General features: G+C 37.9%; 1 protein-coding gene across 1 annotated transcript in view; it reads right to left on the reverse strand.

The window, feature by feature from the left end:
* LOC139943784 (kinesin-like protein KIF19) overlaps positions 1-18,448 on the reverse strand; it is a 49,831-nt gene that overhangs the window by 7,651 nt on the left and 23,732 nt on the right. The window contains exons 4-16 of the mRNA XM_071940592.1: positions 15,778-15,865; positions 14,629-14,765; positions 13,563-13,688; positions 10,508-10,708; positions 9,845-9,979; positions 7,723-7,845; positions 7,163-7,313; positions 6,491-6,653; positions 5,571-5,632; positions 4,496-4,765; positions 3,940-4,071; positions 1,268-1,389; positions 181-308 (exon numbers count right to left, since the gene is read on the reverse strand). Of these exons, the coding sequence (XP_071796693.1) occupies positions 181-308; positions 1,268-1,389; positions 3,940-4,071; positions 4,496-4,765; positions 5,571-5,632; positions 6,491-6,653; positions 7,163-7,313; positions 7,723-7,845; positions 9,845-9,979; positions 10,508-10,708; positions 13,563-13,688; positions 14,629-14,765; positions 15,778-15,865 (1,838 nt within the window). The remainder of the gene's footprint in view (positions 1-180; positions 309-1,267; positions 1,390-3,939; positions 4,072-4,495; positions 4,766-5,570; positions 5,633-6,490; positions 6,654-7,162; positions 7,314-7,722; positions 7,846-9,844; positions 9,980-10,507; positions 10,709-13,562; positions 13,689-14,628; positions 14,766-15,777; positions 15,866-18,448) is intronic.

Consider the following 18,448-nt stretch of genomic DNA (forward strand, 5'->3'; position numbering starts at 1 on the left):
GCCTATGACTAAAACAAACAAAGAAATAAACAGAATAAGCAAACAAATTAATTGAACAAGTGGGTTTTTAGAGATTTCTTGAAGACTGCTAGTGGCAGATGCTGTAAGGTAAATTGTAAATTTATTATAATAATTATTATTGGTATTATTATTATTATTCTCATTATTTTCTAAGATTACCTCTCCTCTGCTAGGTTTGACGCTCTCTTTGGTCTCATCTTGACGTCCATGGATTCTTTCTCTGGATAGCTGTCTTCATTTCCTTCTTGCAAAGCTTTTAAAGCGCGGAGGTTCAACATAGACGTGGCCTGAGACAGAAAACAAACAAGACTGTCACTTTAACTAAATAATTTATAGAGATCTGAGTCTGTTATCACCAAGCACAAAGATTCTTCTTTTTACAAAGTTGGACCATGTTAAGTTATTTACAGTTGACTGTAAGATTAACACACAAGCAAGTTTAATGCTGTACACACATATTAAAGGGAAGGTACACATTTGGTAATTGTCAACGACCAGTCTTCTAAATTTTTATTGGTGAAGCATAAAATAAGCATAAAATAACAAGCCTGTGAAAATTTGAGCTAAATTGGTCATCGAAGTTGCAAGAAAATGATGAGAGAAAAAACACCCTTGTTGAAAGAATTTGTGTGCTTTCATATGTGAATAAAAGACTTCTGGCTAGAAGTCTTTTGTTATTTTAGTGAGAAAATACCTCTTTCTCAAAATCTATGCTACTTCAGAGGGAGCCGTTTCTCACAATGTTTTATACTATCAGCAGCTCTCCAATGCTTGTTACCAAGTCAGTTTTTAAGTTAATATTTGTTTTGAGTAATTACCAAACGTGTACCTTCCCTTTAAAGAGGTGGGTTTTAGGGCCTTTTTGTATGACTCAAAGGAGGTGATTGAACGAATGTGATGGGGAGATTGTTCCAGAGAGTAGGTACAGTAATGCTGCCTATTAACTGATAGACCTTGGGAAAAAAGTAAAAGAATTCATTGAATAACCTATATGTGCACATAGTGTAGGCTATTTGATTCTAAGTTTCAGATTTTTCCAAGGGCAAACAAGATCAAAAATTAGACTTAAGTAGGAAGAATACCTTGTCTGTTTCATTAATTTTATATTACAATTGTTTGGAAAGAATCGTAGACCAACATTAATCTCCCAATTTTACAGATTGAAAAACAAAGTAGGCAGAATACCATGCCTGTTTCATTGATTTTTTTTGTTACAATTCTGTTTTGGAAAGAATCATAGACAAACCTTGATCTCCTTCATGTTTTGTAGACTGGGGTTCGTATTGACGAGTGTCATTTCATCAAACACGGCTGATGTGTACTGATCATACCAATCCTCCAGCTGCTGCGGACGGAAGATGCCATGCTCTGAGGACATAATCAAAGATTCAAATGTTTTAAAGGTTTTGAAACCTTTTTGGTGCAAGTTTTTAGCCATGAAATGAATCCTTACTCACTGTGAATGAAGATGTATGTAATATAATAACCCGTAGACCTTTCAACTTCATTAGTCATCAAGTTTTTGAGAACAAAGTGAAAATCACAGAGCAATGTTTTTGGAAGCGTCAAGTTAAACATTGCATAAGCTTAAATAAAAAAAGATTTGGCCTCACCAAGACGATTTTTTGGGGGTGAAATTGTTTAACTCATTTCTCAAAAACTACAGCACACACAAACACCAACAAAACCACTTGGGAATAAAATGCAATTAGCGTTGAATGACAGCATGAGATGTTTCTTAAATGCCATTTCACAAAAACCAGACTTAAAGGCACTGGACACTATTGGTAATTACTCAAAATACTCGAAAGCACAAAAACTGCCTGGTTAATGAGCAATGGAGAGCTGTTGGTAGTATTAAACATTACATATGTTAAGGATCCACCAAGTGAAAACACTGGTCCGGGACATTTACCAAAGGTGTCCACGGGTGGATTTCACAAAGGTAGTCCTAACTTAGGACTAGTCCTAGGCAATGCTAAGAGTTAGGACTGGTCCTTAGGACCAGTAACTCATCCTAACTTAGGACTAGTCCTATCTCTTAGCATTGCCTAGGACCAGTCCTAAGTTAGGACTACCTTTGTGAAATCCACCGCAGTGCCTTGAAGTATACCATGCTTAGTAACCAGCCATATGCATTTGTCCATGTTGATGTCATCAACTCACATAAATAACATCAGGACCGAATTATAAACAATTGCTTCTTGTCACAACTTAACACTTTAAAAGACAACCATTGTGTGTTTTTATGCTATCACATTCCGGTTGCATGAATAATCTTCATTGAAATCATTGCAAATGGAGACAATGAAATGAAATGCTGCCCGGACCATGGAGATATTTGAGAGAGTTTTAAAGACACTGGACACCTTTGGTAATTGTCAAAGACCAGTCTTCTCACTTATATATCCCAATATATGCATATATCCCAATATATGCATACATGTAAATAACAAACCTGTACAAATTTGACTCAATTGGGTGTCAAAGTTGCAAGAGAATAATGAAAGAAAAACCACCCTTGTTGCACAAATTGTTGTGCTTTCAGATGCCTAAAAAAAAATCAAGGACTTCAAGCCTAAAGTCTTTGAATATTTTAGTGAGAAATAACCTTTTTCTCAAGCACTACGTTACTTCAAAAGGAGCCATTTCTCACAATGTTTTAAACTATCAACAGCTCTCCATTGCTCATTACCAAGTCATTTTTATGCTAACAATTATTTTGAGTAATTACCAATAATGTCCTGTGCCTTTAACCAGATAACCGCCCCCCCCCTCCCCCCCCCCCCAAAAAAAAATAATAACACATAAAAGGCAACTAGCATTGAATGACTGGATGAGATATATTTCTTGTCAGCCATTACGCTTGGCATGACACATGACAGTTCAGACAACATCGATACTGCCTGCTTCATTACACGTTGGCCAGGGTTGTGAAATGAAACCCAATCAATCATTTATCTGCAGTCCGGTTCGGTTACAGTTACATGAATACAATAGCGTCCATATCAGTAACGCTACACATGGGAGCCAAGCATGCATCAAAATGCACAGAGACTGATCAATAATGGAGGGGACAGCATGGTGTTTTTTTTTAAGATTGAGGGTTTTTTCTGTTGTGTGTTTAATCTTTTAGAGACCATGCAATTCTGAATAACCATCACAAAAGACCCCAATATCGGTAATTTATTTGATCAAATTTTTCAGTAAAAACGTCAACAGAAATACAGAGAAACTGAAAATTTTGTTCTGTGTTTAGAAATTGGGATACTATGTTATATCATACTACATTGGAAAAATGTATATTGTTTTTTATAGGTGGCCCTTAAAATGTTCCAGTAGAATTTTGTGTTTCCTGAGAAGAGCTGCCCTTTGCGAAGGAAAAACTGCCTTGCCCTCACATGAACAAAGCATCAGGGTTAAATTTCATAATTCTGCTTAGAAAATCTTTGCTAAGTAAGGATTGAGTGGGGTACCTGTGTGAAACTGCTTTGTAAACTGTATACTATTGTGGCTGGTAACCTATTTCTGCTAAGAAATATATTTCTGTGCTTAGCAAGTTTTTATGCCTACATACTTTATGAAATTGGGCCCAGTCATATCTAGGCAACCAGGGCCCAATTTCATAGAGCTGCTGAGCATAAAAATTTGCTAAGCTTGATAAAAACAGGATTTGTCAACCAAATTTTCACGTGATTTTCAGGATAATCAAACAACAGCTGAATACAAGTACCAGGCAATTATCAACAAATGTAAATGTTGTTGGTAATCCTGTTTTTATCAAGGAAGAAATTTCATGCTAAGCATATTTTCGCGCTTGGCAGCTCTATGAAATTGAGCCCAGTTGCAAGACTCACATAGCATACTTAGTTTCTGTGCTTAGGGTCTTTAGCTTTAGAGTATGACTCTAATACTCACTGTTGATGAGCGCCCTCTGCTCTTGGATAATCTTATCACAGAGTAAGCGATGTTTCTCATAGCATCGAATCAGCATCTCCTTCTGCTCGGTACTGTGCTTGTGAATCAACGCTTGGGATTTCAGTTCAGTGTCTGTTACAAGCTGGGTTAAGGAACACTTCTTTGAAATAAAAACTAAATGAAAGCTCAAGAGGACATATTTCGATAAACAGACAAAATCTATAATAAACACACCCATTATTTAAAGAAACTTAAAAATTAATCATAAACTAGCAGAAACACGCCATAAAAAAAAAAAAAAAGGAATATAAAAACAGGCAAAAGCATACATAAAAAACGGACATAAAATTTAAAATTTGCCAAGCAGCCTCCAAATTCGTCTTTTGCTATTAATTTTAGGAGTGGTTGCCAAACATATAAATTCCCTTAGAGCAGTGATATCAAATTGGCCCCTGCCGGTTTTCATAACTTCAATTCAATTCAATGCAAATTTATTTTTCATGATGACAATGACAATTAAACAAACAGTTACTTGAGTTATTTCATCAAAGGATACTCTCGATCTCTAGCTCATGCACCTTACACAGCATGCTCAGTATCTCCCCTTGCTCCTCGCTGGTGATCTTTTTTGGGAGGACCTCCTCCAGGCTGTTGGCGTCCCTCCTGACGGCTTCCAACGTGCCTTCCAGCTCCTTCTGACTGGTGACCAGCGTATTCTGTCGCCTCACTAAGACAGCGATTTCCTCCCTCGCGTTGATGATGTCTTCAGGCTCAGGAGTCTCGGATGTTATGCTGTCCGCATCAATTTCTTTCTCAAGGTCTCGTTCTAAGAGTCAAACAAAAATTAAAAACCCTTGGGTCAAGATTAGATAATAGAATCAGCTGTTTATAACTGCTTACCAATTAGAAGAACCAATGGTTTAAATGCACAAAATGGTTAATAACCTGACATTTCAACCCCAGCAGAGTTTTTTGGGTTTTTTTTGAATATGAAGAGGTAAGGTATTTCTTTGGCAAGGTCTCATTCTAAGAGTCATGACAAAAATTAAGAAATCTCGAGTCAACATTAGAAATTTGGTTTAGCTGTTGCTAACTGGGCCCAATTGCATAGAGCTGTTTAAAAAGAAAAAGGCTTTAAAAAGTTTCAAAAATTGTACACGTGACATGGCAGCTTGAATGGCAACCTTCTTCGGGTAAGCATACTTCTGTTGTGCTTAGCTACTTTTCATGCTTAAGCAGCTTTATGAAAGTGGGCCCTGCTTACCAACCAGAAGGACCAATGGTATAAAAAAAAATAGTTTATGGCATGACGTTTCGACCAGATGTTTCGACCCTAACAGAGTCTTTTTTTTAAATATGAAGAGCTACATGTAAGTCATGCTATAAAGACCATGCAATGAAGTGGAAGGCCCTTTGATCATAGAATTTAGTGGAAATACTAGTCTGCGTCAGTAGGGATTGGCCAGCAGATCAGACAGCCAAACGGGAATATATTTATGTAGATGATCAGGTTTATAAAAAAACAAAATAATACAAAAATAACATTGGTTAAATTCAGCTACTTAGTCTCGAGTCTCAGATTACTTCTTGGCAGTTCTCCAAAGATAGACTCAAGTTGTGATTTCTCATACCTTTGTATCTGTTGTCCACTTCCTTATGAATCTCTTTATTTCTTGATCTTTCTTGGTCCCATCTAAGATAACAAGTAAAGAAAAAAATACCAGTCAAAAAGGATGACCAAAGCCATTCTTTTTCTGGCTTAACTTGTTAGCCACACATGGTACTATGGCATAGTTCACCATGACAACAATTAAGGTATAGACTTAGGCAAAGCCACAACCCTACCCAAAACGCAGCCCTAACCAAACTCACAGCCATAACCAAGACGACAGCCCTAGCTCCATGTGTAAACCATAAGCTACAGCCCTACCACAGCCACATCCCTAGCCAAAGGCCACAGCCCTGGCTAACCCCAAAACCACAGCCCTAGCTAAAGCCACAGCTGAAGCCAAAACCACAGCCCTAACCAAAGCCGCTATGTAGTTGACAGTTTCTACTTCCTCTGTATCTGATGAAGTAGTTTTTGAGCCCTTACGAAGAGCTCATGCAGTTTTTCTAATATTAGTTAGTCTTTAAGTCCTATCATTAAAGGAACACGTTGCCTTGAATCGGTCGAGTTGGTCTTTGAAAAGCGTTTGTAACCGTTTTTTATAAAATGCATGTGGGTAGAAAGATGTTGTAAAAGTAGAATACAATGATCCACACAAACATGCCTCGAAATTGCGTGGTTTTCCTTTTACCTCGTCGACTAACACGTCGGCCATTTATGGGGGTCAAAATTTTGACTCCCATAAATGGCCGACCGTGTTAGTTCTCACAGTAGAAGGAAAACCACGCAATTTCGAGGCAAACTTGTGTGGATCATTGTATTCTACTTTTAAAACATCTTTCCAACCATATGCATTATATACAAAACGGTTACAAACGCTTTTGTTTTGACCAACTCGTCCGATCCAAGGCAACGTGTTCCTTTAAGTTCTTTTTTGCTTACTCTGTAATAATTGCCATCTGTCTGTTGATCTGCACGGCCACCTCCCACTTGTTGTTTTCAATCTCCATCATATGTTGCCTGATGCCCATCTGCTTCTGGAAGTTGGCCATAAGCTGTTGCCTCAACCTGTCCATCTCATCTCTGTTATGAAGAGTGTCTTCCGCTGTGAAAGAAGATGCCAATAAGACTTTTAGTATCTTCTTGTATAGCACTCAAATCGTGGCGCTCAAACAATAATACCCTGGTCACTGGTTATTAATACAGTCTCTGCTGCCATGTACATGTATATTGCACACCTAGCTAAATCAATCACAAACGGCATCCCTGTCCTAATAGGTACCTGTTTGTACCTGGGTGAAGAGAAGCAATTATGGATAAAAGTCTTGCTCAAGTGTCATGAGCTGGATTGGAACCCACACCCAATGACTTATCTAGGACTCTCTCTCTATGTACAGCACAAAGGAAGAGTCCTGTATTGGGATAGGAGATAACTAGATAACTAGTTTCAATAATCAGGGGGAATTTTTTATTTTTTTTTCTTCATCAGCACATGGAAAAATTTGGTTTATCTTCAGGGAACTTTCTGCAGAATCAGTTAGAGTTGGCAGATCTGATAATGCATGAAACATGAGTTACAAGCCTGAAATAACAAGCCTGGCTATGAATATTTACATTTGGTTTCATGCAGCTGCGATGTGGATCCTTTAAACTTGTCCTGATCAGCTATCTTCTTCTGGAGTCTAACGATCTCTTGGCGTAACTCAGTTATGATGTTGGTGTACTGTACCATGTGGTACGTCACGTTTGTTAGATTTTGCTTCACCTAATACCGAAATAAATAAATGAATTTACAAAGTCAGTTTCCCTTGACTGAAAAAAACCCAAAAACGATCACCCCAGGAGCACAGGGAACATGGAATATTGAGGAGCAGTTTAGTTAAGGAGTGAAGCTGTCTGGGAGGTTTGTACAAATGATTAGGTCTTTGATGTATTCAACACCTTGCGGAAGCAGAGAATTCTGCGCTTACGTCATGGGTTTAACGGAATTTGGGCATGTGCGCTTGCGTACTCCATGTTACTATGCATTGTTCCCTTACACAGCTAGCGAAAAAATTTGGCGCTTGCAAGTAAGCGGTGAATGGTGGTCGTAAACACAGAAATCGGCAGTAAGCAGAGCCATGAAATCGGGCCCTGGTCAACACAAATTCAAAATGGCGCTAAGAGATTTTTACCTTCATCCTGATGTTTTTGGCTCTGTCAGCGTAGAGCAGTGTGTTACGAGATTCCTCAAACAGGATGCTGGCTGGACTGATATTGGCGATCATTACTGTCTTGCAGTTACCACCCAACGCGTCCTATGGATGTCAGTTTCCAAATAGAATCAGGGATAAGTAACCAGTTTTCAATCAATCAATCATAAATCAATCCAACAATTGTTAATACAAATAGAAAAACAACCATAAATCAATCAATCATTCAATCAATCAATCATAAATCAATCAAAATCTACTGATCATAAATCAGTTCATCAATAAATAATAACTCAAAAAATCAAAACAAAAAACAACCATAAATCAATCAATAATTAATCAATCCATCATAAATCAATCATAAATCAATCAAAAATCAATCAATCAACCATAAATCAATCAATCAAGCGAAAAATCAATCAATCCATCAATCAATCATAAATATACAAAATTAACCACAAATCAATCAATACTAAATTAACAAATTAATCGTAAATCACACATTCAATAATAAATCAATCCGTCAATGATAAACAAAAAATCAACCATTAATCAATAAATCATAAATCAATCCATCAATCTGAAATCAGTTCATCAATCTGAAATCATATAATAGATGTTAAATTTGCATCGGGGATAAAGAATATTAACTTTGGTTTTTACCCATACACCGATGTGTGTAAGCACTGTATACTCAGTACTTTCCCGAGTCCTGTGAAAAAATATCACAGGCATGTTACTCGGGTGGGATTCGAACCCACGACCCTTGCAATTCTAGAGCAGTGTCTTACCAACTAGACTACCGAGGTGATATTTTTTCACAGGACTCGGGAAAGTACTGAGTATACAGTGCTTACACACATCGGTGTATGGGTAAAAACCAAAATTAATATTCTTTATCCCCGATGCAAATTTAACATCTATTATATCGTTGCGGTACCCGCTGCCAAAACATAGGATTCGAACTGCCTCTAGCTGCCGGGCAACCTCGGAAGTCTAGTTGGTAAGACACTGCTCTAGAATTGCAAGGGTCGTGGGTTCGAATCCCACCCGAGTAACATGCCTGTGATATTTTTTCACAGGACTCGGGAAAGTACTGAGTATACAGTGCTTACACACATCGGTGTATGGGTAAAAACCAAAATTAATATTCTTTATCCCCGATGCAAATTTAACATCTATTATATCGTTGCGGTACCCGCTGCCAAAACATAGGATTCGAACTGCCTCTAGCTGCCGGGCAACCTCGGTAGTCTAGTTGGTAAGACACTGCTCTAGAATTGCAAGGGTCGTGGGTTCGAATCCCACCCGAGTAACATGCCTGTGATATTTTTTCACAGGACTCGGGAAAGTACTGAGTATACAGTGCTTACACACATCGGTGTATGGGTAAAAACCAAAATTAATAATCTGAAATCAATCAATCAATGGACATTGTTTCCATGTTAGCAATTACAAATTATACATGCCGATGCATTAATTGATAACAGCATCAAGTAAGCATTATACATTGAGTACAATATGCAAATGTGTGAAACAGCGACATGTAGGATTAATAGCTTTTTAAGGTCAGACAAAGAATCTAATACGACAAGGGGAAAAAACAATGAAAATACAGTGAGACAAGAAAAACTCATCCTATAAAAAATACATACATTATGTAAATTGGAAGTAAAGTGCTTTTTGAGTGTACAATATGTATGTAAAAGCAAACAATTACTGTATAAATGGATCTAAGAGTGCATTGCCACAGGCCTGAATCAAGTGGTGACATCTGGACCATTCACCTTGTGAAATAGAAAAGCCAGATTTCACAAAGTGATGATATTTTGCGACAATGCACGTATGAATTGCATTTAATGTTTGTTTTGTAAAACTCGCACATAGATCCTTGTCATTTGAAATGTTGTTTTGTGTTCACTAAGCCTAGGCGACTAGTGCGCCTAGTGTCGTAGTTGCGACTACTGATTGCTTAGTCGAATTGCGACTACAGTTTTTCAATTCATATAATCAGGCCACCATGACTACAACAAAAATAGTTGAGACAGTACAGAAACAGTTGTTGAAAAGAATTCAGAATATTGTGAGCCGAAACAAAACCTACCTTTAATATCCTAGTGAGTTTGCTGTCTCTGTAATTGACGTATTTACCGCCCTCGCACAGCGCATTGATGCAATTACCGAGAGCCAGCAATGAGCGGTTGATGTGAGCGCCCTCTATCATCCGCTTACCACGATTCTTTAGTGGAAGAAGTGTTCAGGAGAAAGAGAAAAAAAGTCATTAGGAAGAAGCAAATGACTGGTGTCTGCTGTAAACGTCTTGAAAGCTAAAATTTATTTGAATCTGCTAAAACAATTTCCATTTCCACCCTTTCTTTCAATATTTCAGATAACTTGCTTCTGCTTGCATAAACAGGGGGGGGGGGGAGACACCCCCCCCAGTTCACCCTTAACATGTATATATATCCAACAGTTAGACAGTTTCTCTAGCACATTGGAGACATCTATGATAAAAGTCTTTTCCAGCTTTTGTCTCAACCGGGACAATTTAAAATAAAATAATGATGGGCCCGGGAGCACAGATCAATTGCTAAAGTAAGGTCAAATGCCTTGAGGGAAAAACTGCAATCAAATCTCGCAAAAGGAATTAGTATCCTGTTGGACTGAAGGATGAAAGCCACTTGATTGTTGCAAATAGTGAGAGAAATTAAGAGAAAATTATTTTCATATATATAATTTGTTTTTCATCAATCACCATCAGACCAACCTTCGTCTGTGAAGCTCTCTCTGACCCAGCTAAATCAATCATGAACAATTTTCCAATGCGCACTTCCTGCGATGTCGTATGCACCCGGTTACGCTCTTGGACTGTGACTTGCAGCACGGCATGGGATCGGGATGACGTCTTGTTGGCGGCCGTTGGCTCTTGAGTTCTCTCCTTGTTACCCTCCATTAATAATGACATCACCTACAGAGGAATTAGTAGCTTTGTTATTTCAAAAACATCATAACTTCACAGTACAGAAGATATTTAGCGATCAATATGTCAAATGAAAGGTCTTCAAAAGCTTAAAGGAACATTACAGAATTGGTATGAAAAAAATAACTCATCTAAGATCACAGATTTACAAAAAACTTTTGGTAGACTGATGATGATAGTGTATCAAACATTAACTAAAACCAACCTAATGCGTTGCGTTCTTGACGTAGTGGCGCTTTAAAAATGCCTTATATGTAGTATGTATGTATGTATGTTTACATGTATGTAAGTATAGTAGAAAACATCTCTTGAAATATTTATCAAGAGCATGAACAATTCTCACAAATGAAATATCATTCATAGAATACAACAAAACTTCCACTTTACAACAGAATCCATAAAAAAAGAGACAGTTAAATTTTCAACTAAAAAATTCACATAATTTGCTTACTTCCGAGTACACAAGTCAATCCAATTATAATTGCTTAGTGGTAAATGTACCGGGGGTTATTTTGATGGAGCAGGCAATAAAAAGCATTCGTTCAATTTGGTTGTCAGATCAAATTTAATGTTTCCGCTAAAAACAGATTATATGCTTTGCTGTATAAAAGCTTTTAACGATGCACTTTTTACTGAACAAAGGTCTTTCTAGTTTAGTACATGTTTGCCAGAACAACCGTAACCGTGCTCAACATTAACAACATCATTATCTGCTGTCCTCGCTAAAGAGGCAATATCCAAATTAGTTCCCAGAGGGAAACAGTCTGAAGGTATCATTCATAGTTCAATCAATTTTCCGAGTCTATGCTCAGTCGTGTCCGGCCATTAAACTATCCAAAGATAATATTTCTAGTGTGCCATGTCTGTTAAGGATGCGATTCTGGCACAAAAACATACAAAAAGACAACCAAAGGTCAGAAGCTATGATTCCCAAAATAGATTTTGAGATGTAATTTGAATTGAGAACAAGTATCTGCTTGTCTGAGTTGAAGTGAGACGCTGTTCAAAAGAGATGGCCGGACATGTGAAAAACAATGATCACCCCAGGAGTGCAGGCAACGTGGAATATTAGGGAGCAGTTTAGTTGAAGGGTCTGGGGATTTTTTGGCAGGACACACAACACAATGTCCACAGATTTACATTAAACTAACATGGTTTGAAGATAATGATACTTACTGATTGTGCTGTAGTTTTTGAGAAATGAGTAAAACAAGTCACAAACATAATTTTTGTCTCAGTGATCCTAAAATTATTTAAGCACGTAAAATGTATTTTCGTGACATTGTTTTACTCATTTCTCAAAAACTCAGCAAGTAAAGTCTTAAGGGAAGCCTTCTAATATCGTTATCTTCAAACTGTGTAAAGTTTAATGTAAATCTGTGGACATTGTGTTTTGTGTTACAAAAAGTACCCCAACCCTTAGTGAAGCTGTCTTAGGGGTTTGTACAGATGAAATAGCTCGTTGATGTATCCAGGTGATGTGCCATTGCTTGATATTTGTAATAAAAAGTTGCATCCCCCTTAAGGTGATCCTGCTTCCCTGGTTGTATTGTAAACTTTGGTGTGATCCCTAGCTACATGGCAGTTAATGGCAGCCCAAACAAAGATACAGTCGACTGGTCTCATCAACCCTTTCATGCACCATTAATTTTAGTGATAAATATATCATATGGACACATTAATTGTTTCCTTCGCTTTCTGCAAACGGCGACTCCCCCCAAAACAAGTCACAATAGTGCCCGAAGATTCTTCTTTCCCATTTTGAAAACTGTGTGGTCGTGCGCTCTTTAGTTTTACATCTATTTCTCTGAAGGGGTTTAAACCAGTTGCTAGAAACCAGTCGGCGCATTAAGGAATTCAGTATGAAAATGAAGAGTCAGTCTTGAGACATTTGAAAACCAGGGTCAGTATTTCAAAGCTAATTAAAAAGTCTGAACAATTTCCCTCACCCACTACCCCTTCCCGTAAGTTCATCTAAAGAACAATTGCGCCTTTTCATAATGTACTGTATACACCTGGAGGTGTACATCAAGCAACGTCAAGCAGTTGTCAACCTTTTTAGAAATAATCAACATGCAGCTGTCACTGTCCGCAGATAAACAACATTTCTTCCATCTGCCTACGGCAGGGCGGGTGATAAACATCTGTCATTTCAAGGCATTGAACACGTTTGGTATTTGTTAAAGACCGGTAAACCGGTATTCTCACTTGGTGTATCCCAACATATTTCTGCTAAATTGGTTATCAAAGTTGCAAGAAAATAATGAAAGAAAAATCAACCTTGTTGCACAAATTTGTGTGCTTTCAGATGGCTCAGAAAGGCTTTAGGCCTAAAGTCTTACTCAGATTCAAATATTTTATTGAGAAAATACCTCTTTCTCAAAAACTACAAACTTAAGAGGGACTTGTTTCCCTGCGATATGTTATACTATCAACAGCTCTCCGTTGCTCGTAACCAAGTAAGTTTTTATGCTAATATATGATTTGAGTAACTACCAAATGTGTCCAGTACCTTTAAGACAATTTGTTTTCCGAAGATCTACAGGGAAATTTGTTTCCGGATGAAGCAGTTGCCATATAAAATCACAATCCGAGAGGAAGATTTATGGGGTTAGCCTGGTTTGAGTTCAACGACTACTTACTGTCAAAAAAGACTGCTAACATCTTTTTGGAAAAACGTCTATAAACTTGTTAATATTTTTCAATAATTAATCACGATAGTTCCGAACAATCAATATTTACAAACATTGATTTTATTGGTTTTATTGTTTTGTGTGGATTTTTTTTTTTTTTGGTGTGTTTTTTTTTGGTTTTTTTTTTTTTGGGGGGGAGTGTCACATACCTCTTTAGTGGAGTCCGTTGAGACCTCAGAGATGCCAGCTACTTGAACATTTCCAGATGCATCTTCTCTCAGGTCTAAGTAACCGGACGCAGGATTCAACAAGTCACGAATCATCTCATTGTAAATCTGGAAAAGAGAAAAAAATCACCAACCACAAATAAAAATCACCACGATTTTATTATTTTAGTAAAAACAAGCAAAGTCGTGGTTTGCAAACACAAATGCCCCGCAAGCCAGTCCATTTCTTGACATTTGACCTAGGTGGACTATAAAGAGGAGGCTTCTTTATTCAAAGAACAATCAACACACCAGTTCATATACAAAGTCCTTTTTTTTTAAATTATCACTGGGAAAATATCTTTTCTTCTTCCGCATAAAATAAGCGGATAAGAGCACTGGATTCAAGTTCTTGTGTTTCTGATTAGCAGAGTGTGGGTTCGAGTCCCGGTCGTGACACTCGTGTCCTTGAGCAAGCAAATACTTTTAGCCATTATTGCTGCGTCCTTCGGATGGGACAAAAGCCGTTGGTCCCGTGTATTGTGTAATGCACATGAAAGAACTCAATTACACTTGTTGCTAAGAGAAGGGGTTTCCCCCAGTTTTTATTGCTGCATCCTTCGGATGGGACAAAAGCCCTTGGTCCTGTGTATTGTGTAATGCACATAAAAGAACTCAACTACACTTAGTGCCAAGAGAAGGGGTTTCCCCCAGTGTTTCCCATAGTGTTTATGGCAATGGCTGCCTGCTGAATGCACAAGGTATAACATACATTGGGCTCATAAGTCAAAAAAATATTCTTTAAACCTGTATAGAAATAAATAATAATAAGCCCTTACAGATACACTGAAAAATAGAACAACATAAAAAATAGCTTGCTCCATCAAAGATGAAACTCCAGGCCTCAATTTGTTTTATTGTTTCCCAACAGTATATTCATTTTCCCCCCATATGTTTGTTAGCACTGTATACTCAGCACATCCATCCGAGTTCTATGAACAAAATCACAGTCATATTACTCGAGTGGGATTCAAACCCACTAACTTCCCTATAATGCAGTGGTTTTTACCTCAAGATATGACATGGTGACTTTGTAGACAGAGTCTTCACTCCTGGCGTTCATCGTTTCAAATAAATCATTGAGTGCACGGGCCATGATGCCCGGCTCATAGTCCGTGCCAAGCATTGTGTAGGTTTTCCCAGCCCCTGTATAGGAAGAAATTACATTCACTTTTATCAACAGCAGGCATGATGGTCCTTAGAATAAAATAGGATTATTTTATTGGGCTGACCTACGTGGACATATTGTGTAATTTTCAGGCCATTTAAACACATTTTATTTTATTTTCTGAGAGCAAAGAGTAAATAGGAAGAATATCATGACTGCAATAGGTCCCTTGCATATGATGCCACAAACACAAAGAACGCCCTCACTGAGGTAAAAAAAAAGACCTACAATTTGCTGAGAGTTGTGCGAAGCGTGTACACGTTTCCATTGTTTGACTTCAGCAATGGAAGCCAATGCAAGGAATCTATAACCAATTCCACAATCCGGAAGGAAAGAACACAATATTTGAATTCCTTATCAAATTATTACTAAATTATTGTGTATTTAAATATCGCAACGGATATTGCAATGGATAAAATGGATAAAATGTAATTGTCAGTTGAGAAGTAGAAAATGAGTTACCAGTTTAAAGATATAATATACGAAAATACAGACATTTCAGCTTAACAATTAAAAGTAATAAGCAATGTTTTTTACAAGCTTAAAAAAAAGTCAGCCCTGGAACTTGTAACTTTTATATGAAAAGCACAAAATAGTTTTATGGACAGATGTTTCGACCCCTGCAAGGTGTTTCTAAAAGGCTTTAACGGGAAAGAAAGTTTTGTATTGCCCGCATGGGCTCACTTTCATAGAGCTGCTAAAATAAAATAAATTAGCTGAGCACAATAAAATTACGATTACTAGGATAATATTACCAGCCAAAACACCATGTGACACGTATACCCTGAGACTGGTATCCTCATTTTTGGCTTAGGAGCTCTATAAAATTGGGCCCTTTACTGACCAAATGAGAAACTTCACACCAAGCAAATGCGAAGAGAACTACTTGAGGCAAACAATCATGTACGCGCTGTTTTCCAATTGTGTCGCAGGGAAATTTGCAGTAAGTTTGAAACCGGGCTTAAGAAGTGGATGACTTGATAGCCTTACCAGTAGCTCCATATGCAAAGACAGTTCCATTGTAGCCTTTTAATACACTCTGAATTAAACTCTTTGTCGTCTGAATGTACACTTCGTCCTGTAAAGAGTAAGAAGAAGTCTTTAATAGTAGGGATGAGAGTTGACGGACATAAAAATACTGGAAATGGTTTTCTGGCCTGGGTTGTTATTTATTTATCTTATTTATTCGATTACACATTGTACAAACATAACAGTAAGCGCCAATAGACCTTCCCATGAAATATGTAAATTGCACATAGCGCATGCGCACTAACGTTTTGGTTGGCAAAATGAGGGAACATCACGCTGTTTTGTACACGGCTAATGGGTGCGTGACGCAGACGCGATTGCGCGTCTGCTTAGTGCACAACTCTATGGCGTTTGCCAACCAACAGGGTCTGTACGCATGCGTGAATGTAATTAGCATATTTCATGGGAAGGGTCCATTACAGGAGGAACCCCCAAAAAATGAAAAGAAATGCTCAGTTGTAGATGTGGGAGGAAAACCCCAATGGGGACGATCAGGTAGGGACTAAAAACCCATCCACATACAAGGCTTTGGTCCGAGGTGGGATTCCAACCAGGGTCCACAGAGGTAAAAGGCAGGGAGACAAACTACTGAGCCAATTATGGGGGGGATCCAAAAATAAAAGCTGCCTTATTTTGAGTAGTGAAAAACTAAACGTAGATCAAATGATCAATACTAGAAAAGGAGTTTGGGTGTTACAACATTAGGCTGAAGGTGGGGGGGGGGGGAGGGGTAGGCATTCCCCTCAGTCTCTCCCTCCAATGCAATAATACATCTCACAGATGACAGTTTAATCTAAAAGTACTCATGTGACTTGGGAAGCTCTTGTTAAAGGCACTGGACACTATTGGTAATTACTAAAAAATAATTAAACAACTTTAACTATGCATTTGAAAGCACACAAAATTGTGCATTATTCTCTTGCATTACTTCGATTACCATTTGAGCAAAACAATTTCACAGATTTGCTATGGTATGCATATGTTGGGATACAAAAAGTGAGAATACCAGAATTTGACAATTAAAAAACATACACAAGAGCCATTCATCCTCTGTATATTGTAAATTATACACACCATTCAAGCCCTTCCCACGCCTCCAACCCACTAGATGACACATTATTCCTCTGTACAAGTTAATTAGTAAATTATACAAATGTGTATCCTTGGCTTGAAGCAAGCTCACAGAAGTTAGTATAGCTCCATTAGGTATGCAAAAAAGCAATTTGCAATTTAGATTTCATTAAAGGAATACGTTGCCTTGGATCGGATGAGTTGGTCTATAGAAAGCATTTGTAACCATTTGTTAAAAGTAAAATACAATGATCCACACAAACATGCCTCGAAATTGCACGGTTTTCCTTTTACTTCGTCGACAAACACGGTCGGCCATTTATGGGAATCAAATTTTTGACTCCCATAAATGGGCGACCATGTTAGTTCGCAAAGTAAAAAGAAACCACGCAGTTTCGAGGCAAACTTGTGTGGATCATTGTATTTTACTTTGAACAAACGGTTACAAATGCTTTTTATAGACCAGCTCATCTGATCCAAGGCAACGTGTTCCTTAAATGTCTGGTACAGTGACTTGCTTAGTCACAAGATACATGTATTGCTAAGGCACTGGACACCTTTAGTAATTGTCAAAGACCGGTAGTATTCTCACTTGGTGTATCCTAACATATGCATAAAATAACAAATCTGTGAAAGTTTGAGTTCAATTGGTCATCGAAGTTGCAAGAGAATGATGAAGGAAAACATCACACTTGTTGCACAATTTGATGCTTTCTTATCCTAAAAAATATTGGAAGACTTGAGACCTGAAGCCTTTTATTATTTGAGTAAGAAATTACATCTTACGGTCACCATAAAAATTCATCCAGAATTGTGTATGGGTGTTCCCTGCCTCTTATGCAAAAGTTTGCCCTGAATCATGTGACATAGCAGCTTTAGTCTGAGGAATTCAAACTTAAACAGTAACTTGTGGCTAAGCGAGTCATTTCATTTCAGTTAATCTGGTAGTGAAGCTAATATGACTCTCAGAAAAGTGAACTAAATCACTGGACAAGCCAATAAATAACCCAAATGGAGAGAAGACTAGAAAGGGAGTCTCAGTTTAAAATGAGGGCTGCAACACCCCATAGAAATTTTCCAATGGAAAACTTATGCAATCAGATTATGCACTGGGGTTCCGAGGTGGAAGGCAGGGGAAGATACCACTATGCCAAACTGACTGCCTGAATGAGACAGTTGTACTACACATTATGTAAATTTAATAGTTTATTTTTAATAGGGTCAAACAGTACACAGCCCAGCCCCTGTCACCAACAAAACACCTTTCCTGTCTCCTTCAAACTCAATTAGGAAATTGACCATAAATATTATTTGATGTCGAGCACAACTCCCACAACTCAAATGCCATGCTTCTACCAAATTTACACGTATGAGAAAACCCCCAGAGAAATATTCCATGGAAAAACCCATGCAATCAGGCAGGGACTGAAAGCCCAATCCACATACATTACATAGTGTCCCTGGCAGGTTCTGAACCAGGGTCCTAGAGGTGGAAGGCAGGGGAAGAATACCACTATGCCAACCCGACCGCCCGAACCAGAAGTTTTTACCAAACATCATG

This window comes from Asterias amurensis, chromosome 11, assembly GCF_032118995.1.
Source record: "Asterias amurensis chromosome 11, ASM3211899v1".
In the NCBI taxonomy this organism is placed as follows: Eukaryota; Metazoa; Echinodermata; class Asteroidea; order Forcipulatida; family Asteriidae; genus Asterias; species Asterias amurensis.